We start from the raw sequence: 13,100 nt of genomic DNA on the forward strand, positions 1-13,100 counted from the left end.
TCACGCCACACCCCCGATTTCTCACGCTGAAGTGTCAACCCGGTCGGTCAAATTCCTAAAAGATATAGTTTATCTATAGATCTACCTGTTGAGCCACTCGTGATCGACTAGTTATACCGCAAATTAGTTAAAATATCCCGTAATCTATCTAGAGCGAGCGTGCATGCGAGACAGATATTGTGCTCCAAACCATGCGCGCGCATGGCAGAGAGGTCTGTTCCCTACAACCTAGAGTTTTTAAAAACATGATTTTAAGTAAAGTGTGATTTGCCAGGGGGGACTGGGATTTCCTTCTCGTCTAAACATCCCTGCTTCTGCTGAATTATTTTAATCCCCACACCCCTCCCTCCACAGCTAATCAATGCTATAGGCTACTTCACCAATATCAAATATATAAAATAGAGATATGCAACAGGCACGTTTAAACGACAAACAATAAAATCAAAACCAGCGTTTCAGTTGTTCATTAGTTCCAGTGGCCCTAATGCATGCACGGCTTTTCAAAATTTCACAAAGCGTGTTGAGATTATTTTGAATGAAATATTGAAGTTTATAATTAAGTGTTTTGGCACACCACGCCGAGTGGCCCTATGCATTTTTCTAAAGTCGGGTTTTATTCTGGCATGGTGAGTTAGTGTTCGACAAACACGGCGGCGCGTTCATTTAGATTAATTTATTTTTCTCATTATTACAGCTAAAATAACTTAATAGGCGACTCCGTAATTTTTGGTCATACAGATAAGAGTAGAGTAGCTTACATCGTTCAAAACTGTAAACTTGTATTCATATTAGGCTAACGACAAAAACAGTATATCTGTCGTCTCTGTCTCCGGGAACTGCGCGTCACAAAAATGAACCGAAAGCCACTTCAGCTCAGTCACGATAAGAAATCGGCTATGTCTAAAGCCTTTAAATGTCTAAATATTTAGGCTAATAAATGTTATCTGATTATGTAGGCTAATCCATATGAAAACGAGAGGTACAGAGGATCTACTCAAACATGTAATGTAAGCGCTTCCCAATGAGAAAATGACAAGACAAGGGTGAAAATCTCGCTCGTATTAAATGTAGGCTAAATCGCCCTGAATTAAAATGTAAAAACAGATCAAATAATGTATTTGTCGAAATGTTGCGATATTGTTTCATTTAAGTTCATAATTATTCTATAAATGTTATTTAATTTAGCAGCATTACCACGAAGCACCGTGTTTCGATATTTATTTGAATAATACAAAAAATAAAAACTTAATTCACAAATTGCATGCCTGGTTGTAAGGATCCAAAGATCCCTGTAGACTTTAATATTGAGTTGAACATTTTGTTCATGACAACAAATTAACATGCGTTTTTTCAGATTATATTTAGTTTTGCTTGGAAAAAGCTGGCCCAAACCAGTTTTATTTCATCAATTATTGAAATAATGAAATATTTAGTAATAAACTTTTATGACAGAAATATCACTAGGCTACATGTAACTTAAATCATTTAATTCCTTCATTATCAACACTGTCTAGAATAGCGATTTAAGTGTGAATTGCGACTTCTCTTTGTGTTAAGTCAGCCTCAGACTCCGATAGCCTGTGGGGGGTTGGAGGGACAGTTGCTGGACAAAGGTGTTAATGTTCCTCTTTCATATGGAGAGTGTCGGATAGCCAGCCTGATGAGCAGGCAAAATTATTGTAAGGATAAATCTGTGTCTAAATGTAGGCCCCATATCTTATTAAATTATAAATATTGTAGTTTATTTATTGTAGCCTATTTAAAGTTTTTTTCACACAAAATTTCAATTGAAGTTATTGTAAGGTGAATTCAACAAGGCATGCTGTGTCTTTGAAGCAACAATTAAAGGCTAAATAATTTTTTCGTGATTTGTATGGCTGACACGCAGCGACATATACAGTATTATCAGCTGTATGATGTGTTTTTACCCTGAAATGTTTAATTTCGAGAGAGACCCGGCGCGCGCAGTGAGGGAGACTAAATAAACTTGTTAAAAGGAGATCCAGCGCGAGAGAGGCAAAGAGAAACGCATGTTTTTAATTTAATTATGTTTCTTTGGACAATTTTCGTTTTGTACTGTTTTAGTTTTTTAATTTAGCTGTAATTTCTTTGGCAATACAAATTTAAAATGTCGCAAGAATAAGATTAGCCTAGTGTTTCTTATTTTGCATCGCAAAAGAAATAAACTCTAAACCCGATGCAACCCTGTTTTAAATTTAAAAAAACTGTCCCGACACTTTATTTAAACCTTGAAATGTTCGAACTTGGTTTCAAACTTAAGTAATTTTAGTGTTCTTTTACATTACACAATAATTTAGCAGACTAAAGACAAGCTTCTTCATTTTCATTTTCTGATGCAATCGGCTGACAAACTTCCTTCATCAGTTTTTGTCGTTTGTGCAGCGGCTGCGGTTCTACAGGAATGTAGCAAATTTATGTTGTAATGATAATTAAACAAAACTCTTGACTTTAAATAAGTAAACAGTTATAAACAGTTACTTATTTAAGCATCAAGGTGGTAAAATATAAACGCTGTAGGACAACATCGGTTAACAACATGTATGCTACATTGAGATTCGATCTCGGGTTGATTGAAGCTCCCGAAGCTCGTGTTGTTGCGTTGATCACTGGGCTACCGTCTGTACGCTGTTAAAGTTGTAAAGCCTCATTGATGTAGCCTAAATGTTTTTATTGCAATGTTTTATGTTGAAATGTTTTCATTATTTATTCAATTACATTTCAGTAGCCTAATTTCAGTATTGTGATTATGAATTATTTTAACTACGTTTCACTTGTTGAATTCATCTGCTACCAGCTTTCAATCGCTCTGGATCAGCCGCGGTGCGGCAGCAGATTACGCATTAGAGAGAATAAACCGGAATAAACGAACACTTTTCAGAGTCTATGATTGTAGCGCCTCTTAGCGGTAAAAGGCAGCAAATACACCACACATTTTACCGCCGCGGTGGAACGGCTGATGTGGGCATTGTCATGGCTTGCCTCGACATTTGCGTTTGAATAGCGCGCGTCCTCCGTGGGCGTGTCAGATTAACGCGTAATGAAGTGTAATGAGCTGGGAAAAAAATACTGACAGCACTCTCTTTTCATACAGATTGCATAAACTGAGAATATTTGTTTTTTATATAAATTACTTCATTTAAAAGAAGAGAATTCAAGCTTCATAAAGAAAAATCTCTCGTGCCTGTGTGACAAGTAATCGCGGAGTTACAGTTAATCTTAGGACGCGTTTCAGAATGGACTTTACTGACAGAGAGAACGCAGAACTCGCATCATGTTTGTTTATCTTTATTTGGTGAAAAGCACAACACTTTGTTTTTATTGTGAGTATCCACAAAAAAAAAAGAAACTTAACAGGATCTAATGATGTATCACACTTATATGTAAGATCAAAATCAACCGAGTATTTTGAGTCTCTTTTGCACTGATAAGAAAAAAAGCGAGACAATCGCGCCGGCGCGATAGCCGACCCCAGGGGGTTAACATGCCATTATTGTATAGTGCTATTGTTCAGGAGTCTCCTGATGACTTGTTCTTCTCTATTTCTGAAGGTTTTGTGTAATATTAAAGAGTTAGTTCACCCAAAAATGAAAATTCTGTCATTAATTACTCAGCCTCATGTCATTCCAAACCTGTAAGACCTTATGTCAGAACGCCGGCTCAGTATTGACATTCGTCATGGTGCTCACGTGAACAGTGTCGGAGACTCACTCGGAAGAGAATAAAATTCCTGTGGGTCAGAAAGCTCTCGGATTTAATCAAAATATCTTCATTTGTGTTCCGGGGATAAATTAAGGTCTCACGGGTTTGGAACGACTTGTGGGTGAGTAATTAATGACACACTTTTATTTTTTTGGGTCATCTAACACCTTAAGTGATGTCGGTTGCCAGGCCTGACTCACGTGGTACCTCAAACAAGACAAAAAAAACGTCGGATGACGGAGAATGGGGGTTTCGCCAGAAAGCCTATCATCTTCGAGTATTAAAAAACGAGCCAATGGCAAGAAATGCCATGGGTCTGCGGAATTTGCATAATGTATCTCCGCCTCACCGCGTGAGTATTTAAGGAGAGACACCTGCAACAGCAGATTATGTCTTCGCTGAGGAGCCGAGACTGAACTCAGGCGTCTACCCAGTGGTACAGCGGAAGTGGCAGGGAGACGTAACGTCTCCGTTCCCTACTCAGGGAACGAGGGTTACATCCGTAACCGAGACGTTCCCTTTCGTAGTCACTCCGAGTTACGTCGGATGACGGAGAATGGGGGTCCCCGTGTAATCACGCCACCTTCACAGCTGTCTTCCAGTGCCCTGCGAAGTCTGACCTCCCTGTCGTGATATAGGCACGGACGAAGGAGTCCTACTTAACACAGGAATACCAAGGTACACTGGGAAGCATATCTCAGGGAGATATGCCGCAGCATGCCTACCCGTAGGGAGGACTTAAGAAACACATATGGCCCGAGGGGGCTTCATATGGAGGAATACTGGAGTGACCAGCCCGTGGGGTGGCATCTACTTTCAACTCCAGGAGTGGCAAGGTGGCTTGCCGAGGGAAAGACACACGCTCAAGAGAGGCTTACAGTGGAAATACACATGTGGGGGTTACTCAGAGGAGGAACCATGCACACGGAGGCACCTAGCCGACGCACAGGCAATAGACACTGGCGCCAGCGTCAACAGTGCTGGAGGAACTCAGGGCTTCAGAGGGGAAGGCTCACCTGAGGAAATATCGCACGTATCCAGTCCGTGGAGTGGAGTGGCGAGCAAGCGAAGACACCTAACGGTTCCCGTGTTAGCTTGAAAAAGACAGTACACGGGAGGAGACTGGCTCCACTCGGAGATTGTAAAATCTGGCGAATGTGTTAGGTGTCGCCCAGCCTGCAGCTCTTCAGATGTCTGTCAGCGAGGCGCCACGCGCTAAAGCCCAAGAGGACGCCACACTCCGGGTGGAGTGGGCGGTCACACCAAGGGGGCATGGTCGACCTTGCTGCTGGTATGCCAAAGCAATGGCGTCCACTATCCCGTGAGACAACCTTTGTTTGGAGAGAGCCTTTCCCTTCAGCTTCCCACCATAACAGACAAAGAGCTGGTCTGAGGTCCTGAAACACTGCGTCCTGTCTACGTAAGCACGGAGTGCGCGTACTGGACAGAGCAGTGCCAAGGCTGGGTCTGCCTCCTCCCGGGGCAGCGCTTGCAGGTTCACCACCTGGTCCCGGAAGGGAGTGGTGGGAACCTTGGGCACATATCCAGGCCGGGGTCTCAGGATCACGTGAGAGTGACCGGGCCCGAACTCCAGGCACGCTTCGTCAACGGAGAATGCGTGCAGGTCCCCTACCCTCTTGATGGAGGCCAACGCAACCAGGAGCGCTGTCTTCGTTGACAGGATCTTAAGCTCAGCTGATTGCAGAGGCTCAAAGGGAGCCCTCTGCAGGGCATTTAAGACCACTGAGAGGTCCCAAGAGGGAACGAGAGGAGGGCGAGGAGGATTCAGTCTCCTCGCTCCTCTCAGGAACCTGATGATCAGGTCGTGTTTTCCAAGAGACTTACCTTCAACTGCTTCGTGATATGCGGCGATAGCGGCCACATACACCTTCAGGGTGGAGGGAGACAGCCTTCGCTCCAACCCATCTTGCAGGAAGGAAAGCACAACACTGATCGAGCATCTCCTGGGGTCTTCTCGGCGAGAAGAGCACCAGTTAACGAAGAGGTTCTACTTCAACGCATAGACATGTCTCGTGGACGATGCTCTAGCGGAAGTGATGGTAGCCGCCACCGCTGGTGGCAGGGTACTCAAACCTGCCTCGTCCCGTCCAGGAGCCACACGTGGAGTCTCCAAAGATCGGGACGAGGGTGCCATAGGGTGCCCCGTCTCTGAGAAAGGAGGTCCTTCCTCAGAGGAATTGGCCAAGGAGGTGCTGTCGCGAGGAGTATCAGTTCGGAGAACCAGGTCTTGGTGGGCCAGAATGGGGCGACCAAAATGACCTGCTCCTCGTCCTCCTTGATCTTGCACAGAGTCCGTGCGAGAAGGCTCACTGGGGGAACGCATACTTGCGTAGGCCCTGCGGCCAGCTGTGCGCCAGTGCATCCGTGCCGCGCAATGGGATGAGTCGTGGGAGGCAACAGATCTATCTGTGCTTCCCCGAACTGGTCCCATATCAGCTGGACCAACTGGGGATGGAGTCACCATTCGCCAGAGGTTGGCCGGAGCCGTGACGGCTCGTCGGCTGCAAGGTTCCGCTCTCCTGGAATGTAATTAGCACGAAGGGACCTCAGGTGCTTCTGACTCCATAAGAGGAGGTGGCGTGCGAGTTGCGACATACGGCGAGAGCGTAGACCAGCCTGACGGTTGATGTGCGCTACTGTCGCAGTATTGTCCGAACGGACAAGTACGTGTTAACCCAGGAGCAGCGCGTGGAAGCGGTGCAGGGCAAGGCGTACTGCCAGCAACTCGAGGCAATTGACATGCATGAGGCGCTGGGGTCCTGTCCAGGAGCCCGCGGCTGCATGTCCATTGCACATGGCGCCCCAGCCCGTGGCAGAGGCATCTGTGGAGACGACAACATGCCTGGAAACTGGTTCTAGGGGAACTCCGGCCCGTAGAAAGCTGAGGTTCCGCCACGGGGTGAAGGTCTGACGGCAGGTCGGAGTTATTGGAACTCTGAGCGTACCGCGATGCCATGCCCACCTCGGGACCCGATCGCGAAGCCACAGCTGAAGCGGTCTCATATGAAGCAATCCGAGTGGCGTTGCCGCGGCTGCGGATGCCATATGCCCCAGGAGCCTCTGAAAAAGTTTCAGTGGGACCGCACTCTTGCCCTCGAACTGTCGAAGACAAGTCAGCAGTGAGTGTGCGCGCTCGCTCGTAAGCTGCGCGGACATGGCGACCGAGTCTATCTCCATACCGAGAAAAGAGATCCTCTGCACGGGGCAAAGTTTGCTCTTCTCCCAGTTGACCCGAAGGCCCAGACGGGCTAGGTGCCGGAGCACAAGGTCTCTGTGTTCGCAAACCTGATCTCGAGAGTGAGCTAATATTAGCCAGTCGTCGAGATAATTCAGGAAGCGAACCCCGTGTTCGCGTAGGGGAACAAGGGCTGCCTCGACGACCTTCGTAAAGACGGGAGGAGACAGAGCCAACCCGAATGGGAGAACCGCGTACTGGTATGCCTGCCCCTCGAAAGCAAACCGAAGAAACGGTCTGTGTCGAGGTAAAATGGAGACATGAAAGTAGGCGTCCTTCAGGTCTATCGCTGCAAACCAATCCTGTGGCCGCACGCATTCGAAAATGCGTTTGGCCGTGAGCATCTTGAACGGCAGCCTGTGAAGGGAGCGGCTCAGACGTGCAGATCCAGGATTGGCCGTAACCCACCGGTCTTCTTGGGGACAATGAAGTACGGGCTGTAAAACCCTGACCTCATTTCGGCTGGAGGGACAGTCTCGATTGCACCCTTCGCCAGCAGGGTGGCAACCTCCGCTCTCATGATAGGGGCATTGTCACAGACCATAGTAAACAGACTCCCCTGACGCGGGGAGGAGACCGTGCGAATTGGATCGCATAGCCGAGCCTGATAGTTCGGGCGACCCAGCGGGACAGGTTGGGAAGCTCTAACCAAGCTCCCAAGAACTGAACCAGCGGAATCATCCGAACCACAGACGTCCCCCCGGAGGGGCAGCGAAGCGGAGTGACCGGCCCAGGCGTGGGTGGCATAGTGGCCCGGTGCGGGGGCACGGTCATACTCCGCGTCCTGACAGAGGAGACCAGGGAAGGACCAGCGTTCCACGGGGGTCTGCTCTGCCAGGGGTCTGGCGACAGAGGGGGACGAGAGTGGTGTGGTCCGGAGACGGCACACACTGTCATCCGCGCCCTCAGAGACAGAGGGGGACGAGAGCGGCGAGGCCCGGGAGCGTCGCGCACTGTCGTCCGGCCCTCTGAGGGCTCAGAGATGGGATGCAGCTCTTTGGTTTAGAAAAGATTCTCCCCCAGCCCTCCACCGGGGGAAGGAGTGGCCCTGCAACCACTCCCTGAAGAACTGCAACCCACATCTGAGCTGCCCGTAACGGGAGCGCCGCAAGCCTGGCGTTAGCGGGGCTGCGGGGCTGGTACGGGCAGGGGCGCCTTCCTGCGACCACCTCCACGGCGCGGCCCGGTGCTGCTGGGGGCCGGGCGGGAGGGGGCGGAAGTCGCAGGAGGGCGCATTCGGCAGCAAGCGGACTGAGGCGTCTGAGCCGGCGGCTGGAGGCAGCAGAGCCACGGGGTCAGACAAATAGCCACAGTCCACTTCTGGGCGGCCGAGAACTGTTGGGCAGAGTCCTCGACCGCGCCGCCGAAGAGGCCAGCCTGGGATATGGGGGAGTTAAGGAAACGTATTCACTAAGCCTCGCACACATCAACCAGGTTAGCCAGAGATGTCTGACCACCTATGTGGACATCACCTGACTCAGGGAGCGTGCGGTCACCTACGTCGCTCGTAGAGCAAGGTCGGTGACGGCAGGCAGCTCAAGGATGAGCCCTGAATCAGCCCTACCCTCGTGCATGTCATTGAACACCCAGAAGGATGGCAATAACACGCAGTGAGGTGGCAGCCTGCCCCGCAGCTCTATAGGTCCCCGTCACCGGAGTAGACAAGAACCTACAGGCATTGGAGGGGTGCTTAGGGTCGCCACGCCAGGTGGAGGCACTGTGGGGACACATAAGTGTTGCCACAGAACACTCCACAGGGGGAACCCCAGTGTACCCTAGGCCGCGGCCTCTACAAGGGCAGAGAAGGCGGAAGAGGCCACTGAGCAGTCGCGAAAAGTCAAAAGAGACTTCCACGATCTCATGATCTCTTCATGCACGTCCGGGTAGAAAGGATTTGGGTTCGCCACCCCCAAAAACCAATCATCAGCCTTAAGTGCTCGGGACATGGCAGAAGGTTCCACACAAGCCCGATACTCGCGGCAGCCCGGGAAGCATAGCTGTGCACTCTGGATCAAACTCGTTATGCTAGCACATCCGAGGACGGCAGCACAGACGAGCCATCATCTCTAGAGGACTCCAGCTCACCTTGTGATGCGGTGATATACATGATTTCATCAGCCGGGGGACCGAATGAGACCGCGGGCCCGCGGGCGGGCCGGCGAACTCACCCGGGACCACGCGGGTTGCAATGTGAAAGACGGGGTGTGGACCGAGGAATTTTCGTCGGCTTAGTTCCAAACCTGCCGTCTTAGGTCACCCTGGCCACCAGCCGAAGTATTATCTCATGTGGAGAAAAATAGATCGGGGTGTGGATGATGGGACTCTCACTCTAAAGAGCTCATCGAGTCTCGACCGTTACATTGCGATGGTCACGTTCCCAGTGAAAGAACGTGACACACCCACGAGCGCTGTCTGAGCGCGCCCAAACACTCAAACAGCGCTCGCGCCCATCAGCTGAATCTATCAGAATACCACACTCAAAAATACACGGGCAGATCGTCTTTAGAAAGACGCGTCTTTAAAAAGACGTGCCGCGTGCAGCTCTTTAGTGAGAGGAAAAAACTCCGCGGATGTTGAAGCGACCAGGTAGAACACACAGACTGGCAGACCACTGCTCAGATCGCAGGCAATGTGAAACTCGCTGGATACCGCCGTCACACCAACACCGGAGAGCTCGCTCGTCTCGAAGAGATGAAGTCACTGAAGAAACTCAGGATTTGACTTGTGGAGTGAAGAGATGCTCTTGGCTCCGAAGCGAAAACATGATCTGCTGTTGCAGGTGTCTCTCCTTAAATACTCACGCGGTGAGGCGGAGATACATTATGCAAATTCCGCAGACCCATGGCATTTCTTGCCATTGGCTCGTTTTTTAATACTCGAAGATGATAGGCTTTCTGGCGAAACCCCCATTCTCCGTCATCCGACGTAACTCGGAGTGACTACGAAAGGGAACTCTTGTTACTTAAAAAAAAACACAAAAAAAATACTACAAAAAATCAAGAAAATTGTTAATATCAAGTATCCGTTGTACACTGTGGTAACTTATTTCTTGTACTTAATAATTAGGTTTTTCCAGTAACTGTTTAATTTTTGCAGCTGAACCCACCAAGCCAGCCCCATACCCACTTAACACTATGGATGTGATGACACCGTTCTGCTTCAGAGAGTGGGTGGAAAAGCAGAAGCCTGCCTTGGCCTATAGTCAGTCGGTTGATATGTTTGGAGCAAAGTTTGAGACTGAGGTGAGGAGAAGGCGGCTAGCTAAACCAATCAGTCCTACTTCCTGCATCAGATGAGATCATAATCATTAATCAGAGGTCTGACTATGAGCAATTTCTGGTAACACTTTACAATACGGGTGCACTAATAAGCATTCATTCATGCTTAACAAATGCACAGATAATACTGAATTAATGTGTAACTAATGATTATCTAAGCTATTCATTAATGATTACCACATTAGGAACTAATTAAGAGTCTGTATGGTTAATGTATTAGTTCATACATGAACTGTTATTAATTAAATATGTAATTGTGAATTAATTCCCTAATAACTATTTTTTTTAACTAATAGTGTTAATTAATATGTTAATTACCAGAATGAGCCAAAGCCTTGTATTTCAACTTCCAGATAATACAGGTACACTAATATGCATTAATACATGATTAATTACTTCATTGTTAGTGCAAATTCATGTGTAAATTACTACAATTACGAAATGACTAGTTAATAATGATGTGTCTCAACAAGTAAAGTCATAACATAATGATACCTTTGCAAATCATTAGCTAATGATTAATTAAAGCAGACAACTGGAAGTTGAAGTGCATAGCTTTGACTAATTGTGGTAATTAACACATTAATTTACACTATTAGTTAATAAAATATGTTATTAAGGAATTAATACACAATGACACATTGAATTAATAGCAATTCATGTATTACTTAATCTATTAATCATATGGACTCTTTATTAGTTGCTGATGCAGTAATCATTAATAAATGGTTTAGTTCTTCATGAATCATACATTAACTCATGATTATCTATGCATTAGTTAAACATGAATTAATGCATATTAGTGCACCCGTATTGTAAAGTGTTACCCAATTTCTCATCAGAAAGGTATCGACATAAGCATAAGGTAGACAGAGAGAGGGAGACAAAACTGACTCAAACACTACAAGAACAGGAAATATAACGTACAACTTGAACCTCAGTTCTTTCTTACTAGTTCCACACATTTGTGTCCTGTCCAGTTCTGTCTAACACATGCCAACAGTACCTGTTGGACATGCAAGGTATTAATTTACAGATCATAAGTTTACATAATCCTTGCAGAATCTGCAAAATGATAGTTATTGCAAGAAATAAGCATGTTGTTCCATGTTGCATGTTGTTTTTTATTAATATTCCAGGTTTTGACTATCAAAAAAGTATTTATTCAAGTCAAGCCTGTTTCATAGATAGATAGATAGACAGATAAATAGATATTGTTATAAAGAAGTAGCACAATAAACAATACATTTTTAGCCATGAGCTAATTTTTTACAGGATTTATTAGGTTACTGTTAATTTATAAATTTTGTTCATTGCTATTTTGTGTTCATTTTAATACATTAACTAATGTTTTAACTAATCTTAAAAATGTATAAAATATGAAAAATTTATAAACTAACATTAAAGGGATACTCCACTTTTTTTTGGAAATAGGCTCATTTTACAACTCCCCCAGAGTTAAACTGTTGAGTTTTACCGTTTTTGAATCCATTCAGCCGATCTCCGGTTCTGGCGGTACCACTTTTAGCATAGCTTAGCATACATCATTGAAGTGGACAAGACCATTAGCATTTCTAAAAAAAAAATGACCAAAGAGTTTTACATCGTGCACTAAGACCGACGGAAAATGTAAAGTTGCGATTTTCTCGGCTGATATGGCTAGGAACCAGGGCTTGACATTAACACCCGCCAACCCGCCAAATGCGGGTGGATTTCACTCGTGGCGGGTAACACAGTCGCTCCCACTAGCCACTTTGGCGTGTTGAAAAATTGTAGTCTTGTCAAAAGACATCTGACATAACAAACAAATTGCAATTTGACACTACGACACTACAACTCCCATGAGTACTACCTGCACATAGTCTAGTGTTTGCCCATTGGTCCATTCGTGAATCCTCTTGAATGACAACACTGTAAACAAGAAGACACGCGGAGATTAAACTCGCGGACTGGCCGTCGGACTGAGGGCTGTTTTAGTCTGCCCTTAATTATCAACTTAATGTGATGATATAGCGAACTTTTTTAATAGCAGGAGAATCCAGACCACAGACGCGTCTCACGCTCTCCTGCAGTGCCGCTGCGCGAGGGTGCGCGCGCCAAATATGACATCCAGACTTTTGTCAAACGATCATCACACGCGACTGGTCGCATGCACACACACATCAACACAGCGTTCAGTCAGTTCGTGAGTGAGCGTGGCCGATATAAAGAAAAAATAATCTTCATGATTAAGGGACACGGTGTAACTACTAGCAGGGCTGCCCTTATGTCACGTCACAACTATCTTTCCAGAGTTAATTCTATGTTTTAATAAAATTAATCATGCCATGAAAGAAAGCAGGAGATGCGTTTGTGGGAATAATCTGAAAAATAAAGACCTGTAGGCCTATACTTGTTTCAGGTGGACATATCTCCAGTTCCTCAGAGCTACCAGAGCTTCATGATGATAATTATTAAGTCAGAGCTCTGAGGAAATGCTGATGCAAAACAAACAATCCAAAGTCCCCAAAACTGTCATATAGGCCTATATAAAGTTGTAATCCTGTTGCCTTAATTGTGGATTTTTTCTTAGAAGAAATTATTTATTCTTTGCTTGTTGTTTCTAATGCAGATAATTGTTCTACTCTGTATTCCAGTATTTACTGCTGTAAAAAAAAAAAAAAAAAACGATGCAGCACTTATATTATATAATAAGAAGCTATTTTATGTGTTTATCTTAATAGACAACATGTTTTCAAAAAAGGAGCTCTACAACCTTATCAGAGCTAATGATAATATTAGGACATTTTAGCACGTTTTAAGCCCCATTGTCAACTTTAATCATATAAAACGTAATTTTCCAACAA

At 45.9% G+C, this 13,100-nt stretch overlaps 1 protein-coding gene across 1 annotated transcript in view; it reads left to right on the plus strand.

Moving 5' to 3' along the window:
- Window positions 1-13,100, plus strand: part of haao (3-hydroxyanthranilate 3,4-dioxygenase) — a 47,947-nt gene that overhangs the window by 15,492 nt on the left and 19,355 nt on the right. Inside the window, exon 7 of the mRNA XM_056249308.1 lies at window positions 10,073-10,218. Coding sequence (XP_056105283.1) covers window positions 10,073-10,218 — 146 coding nt within the window. The remainder of the gene's footprint in view (window positions 1-10,072; window positions 10,219-13,100) is intronic.

The sequence above is a fragment of the Rhinichthys klamathensis genome, unplaced genomic scaffold (assembly GCF_029890125.1).
Source record: "Rhinichthys klamathensis goyatoka isolate OS25496 unplaced genomic scaffold, OSU_Roscu_1.1 h1tg000003l_1, whole genome shotgun sequence".
Classification (NCBI taxonomy): domain Eukaryota; kingdom Metazoa; phylum Chordata; class Actinopteri; order Cypriniformes; family Leuciscidae; genus Rhinichthys; species Rhinichthys klamathensis.